Below are 3,272 nucleotides of genomic sequence, written 5' to 3'. Positions count from 1 at the left end.
ATTTATTTTCCGATTGCCAACACCACCCTAAAGGGGAGGTGGCCATTTTGTCCTTAGGAAATGTTTAAAGTTTCACCCTAATGTTTTTTAATCTTTTCCTTCATGTTTTGCCACCAACTTTGTCCAAATAAGACCGATCTCTGTAAATCTTGTGCAGTATAGCTTAAGCACAAATCACAATGATGAATAGCAGAGAAGGCAAAAAGCTTTCTTCATTATGATTTTCTCATTTGAGAAATTTCTGAATTGTATCTATAGGAAGAGTTATTCAATGGTCTTAGTCATTTCTTTAGGAGTTCTATCAGTTGAGATATAACTTATCATTTTGGGATTGTATCCTGTCATTCAGTTTTCTATTTTTCTGAACTGTTTGAAATGATTGGAATTGTTCTTCTTGGTTTACTTTTTCTAACAGGCTAATGCACAAAAGCTTGCTGAATTCTTGTCATCTCACCCAAGAGTGAAGCAAGTTTACTATGCAGGACTTCCTAATCACCCGGGTCACACACTGCATTATTCTCAGGTACTATTCTGGAAATCAGTACGAGGATGTGAACTATGAAGGAGATTACACTTATTCCCTGTTTGTTTTTTTTTTCAAGGCAAAAGGTGCTGGTTCTGTTCTGAGCTTTTTGACCGGATCACTAGCTCTCTCGAAGCACATTGTCGATACCGTGAAATACTTCAGTACAACTGTCAGTTTTGGTAAGTTTATTTTCTCCTCTTATTCTTTATTTACATCAAACGATGCAAGTTAAACCAAAATTTTATTACTTTGGAATTTGCTGGAGCAATTTGGTCATTCACTAGTTGTTAGTTATTTCATGAAGTACCTTATGGGATATTTGATAGTCTCATATTTGTTATTTTTTAGATTGCTGTTAACTCTGTGGTTCTTCTAACTGTACTTGTAGTTGTAGTATTATGCACAATGCAGGCATTTAGCAATATGCATTCATCATGTCATGATGACACATCACCATAGTTTCTTTTCCTTGATTTCAATTGAATAATTAAAGTTTGAAATTATTATCTTAAAGTTATTTCATAAAGTTAGACTGGAACAAACACCTGACATGCTTATTGTGGAAGCTTGAGAGGTATTTTCTATACTAACTTGTAAGTACTTGACGATCGTCAACCTAGTATTGTTATGTTAACTAGAGCTGTAAGTGGGTTCGCATTATCCAAACCTGACGTAGATCCAATCTGATTGTGCCCCAACTTGGACCTGGTACCTAGACCCATGAGTTGTGCATGGGTCTATATTCTAGACTTCCAGTCCGAGACTCCAAATAGGTAGGGCTTGACCTAGCAAATTTGGACTTGACTGATTGAATCAGAACAATCTCAAAAAGATTAGACAGAAACTAGTTTCATATATGAACATTCTATTCAATAATGTCAATCATGATTGTCACTACCTGAGCTCTTCTATAAAGAACACTGACGCCAATAGAACCTACTTTCTTTAGCACAAGTGTAGCTAATTCCTATGTATGTTAATGACTTTAATGGATTCCGAATTAATTAAGTATTCAAATAATGAAATACTATTTAATTTGCATATGTTTTCAATCATTGATATGGGTTTTTATGAATGCCCGCATTTTTGGTTCGTGCACTTTTCATGAATGATAGTTTGCCTCTTCTCCTCTCATTTGTTTACTGTTTCTTCTTTCTTCTTCTATTGTTAACAAAAATCCTTTTTTTTTTGGCAGTTCTCAACCCAAAGAAGCTTGGCTTTAACAAAAACTAAATGGATTTTATCTCTAGTGCTCGATAATCTTTTAATGATACCAAGAATAAGATTATAGGGTAATATGATTATATACGGAAAGATATTTTTTGAATATCCATGCAAACACAACCAAACAATCTACATTTAAACTCCCACTCTTTTTGGTCTGAGCGCACGAGTATTGAGTCACATATTTTGGGTCACACTTATTTAAGTCAGAAAGCAACCTATCACAGTCAAATGAACGCGCTAAATGTAAGAGCTTCGAGTTAGAATATTGATTTACAAAACAACTTATACCCATTCGTGTTTGTGGTTAATTACACTGAGAGAAAATGTTCAAACGGATTACTATTTTTACAGCTTCCAAACTAGCATAGCTAAAGACTCATTATGTCTTCCTGCTATTGGGGCTTTTATTTCATGTGCATATTTAACAGTTTTATGTGTGTGCAGGAAGTGTTAAGTCACTTATAAGTTTGCCATGCTTCATGTCCCATGCAAGCATCCCCGCTTCAGTCCGTGAATCTCGGGGACTGACTGAAGATCTGGTTCGTATCTCTGTGGGTATCGAGGATGCGGAAGATCTCATAGCGGATCTGGATTATGCTATTAGATCAGGGCCTATTTAAAAGCCGTAACTGTTAGTTATTCTGTCATGTCATTGACGATACCACAATGGGCCCACATTTTGTTTTCCTTTTTTTTTAAAAATTTTTATAATTACTTTTTTCTGTGGTAAAGCTGTTTGTGAATTAGATTTGCTGAGGAATAATCAATTTTCATGTGTTAATTTAGGCAATCATATTTGCTTCTTTATTTCGTTTGACCAGATTTCTGTATGGTAACGTTAGGACTAAGGGAGTGTTTGGCTACTTTGTAAAATTGGGCCAAGACTGAACCTGACCCAATTTTGTGTTTTTTCTTGTTTGTTAAAATTCTGACCTAGATTTGACCCTATTTTTTGTGCCCAAATAGTGTGACCAAACTAGTTTTGTTTTGGACCAAGGGGATCTGGTTCAAAACCAGACTAGTATAGCACAAAACTGGGTCAGGACTGGTCCTGGCCCAGTTTTGCTCCGTTTGCCAAACTAGGAGTTATATTTGAATCTAGGATCTGTAAATATAATTGGTATAACTGGTTTCGCAAAGGATGATCATTATGAATTCTCGAAAATTTGCTATCGTCAAAGGAAATTACAGTGTTAGACTCAAAGTTGAGGCCTTGATTTATCTTATAGGTGAGAGTAGAGAACCGTTAGTTTGACTCAAAGCTGAAGGCTTGATTTATCTTATAAGTGGGGGTAGAGAGCCATTAATTAAGTGTCGAGGCTCAAAGTTAGCAAAGACCCCCTGGGGTGCGCCTAGTTGCAAGCTTCCTCTCATCCTTCCCCGCTTGACCTGTACTGTTACGAAGATAAATTGCTTCTTGATCTTGGTTCACTTTGGACCATGCATTGATATCTTGGGTGTAATTCACAATCTCTAACTTTTGAGAACTTGATACGCTCTGTCATGTAGTATATTTAAT

At 35.9% G+C, this 3,272-nt stretch overlaps 1 protein-coding gene across 1 annotated transcript; it reads left to right on the top strand.

Moving 5' to 3' along the window:
- Positions 1 to 412: 412 nt before the first annotated feature.
- Positions 413 to 2,560, top strand: LOC109827414 (cystathionine beta-lyase, chloroplastic-like; the record flags this gene model as incomplete). Its single annotated transcript, XM_020394426.1, has 3 exons — positions 413 to 523; positions 603 to 705; positions 2,198 to 2,560. Coding segments are annotated over 3 exons (390 nt in total), but the record flags the coding sequence as incomplete, so codon positions are not given.
- Between the last annotated feature and the right edge of the window lie 712 nt (positions 2,561 to 3,272).

The sequence above is a fragment of the Asparagus officinalis genome, unplaced genomic scaffold, assembly GCF_001876935.1.
Source record: "Asparagus officinalis unplaced genomic scaffold, Aspof.V1 AsparagusV1_Un180, whole genome shotgun sequence".
Lineage (NCBI taxonomy): Eukaryota > Viridiplantae > Streptophyta > Magnoliopsida > Asparagales > Asparagaceae > Asparagus > Asparagus officinalis.
This window is presented reverse-complemented; position numbering and strand designations above follow the sequence as displayed.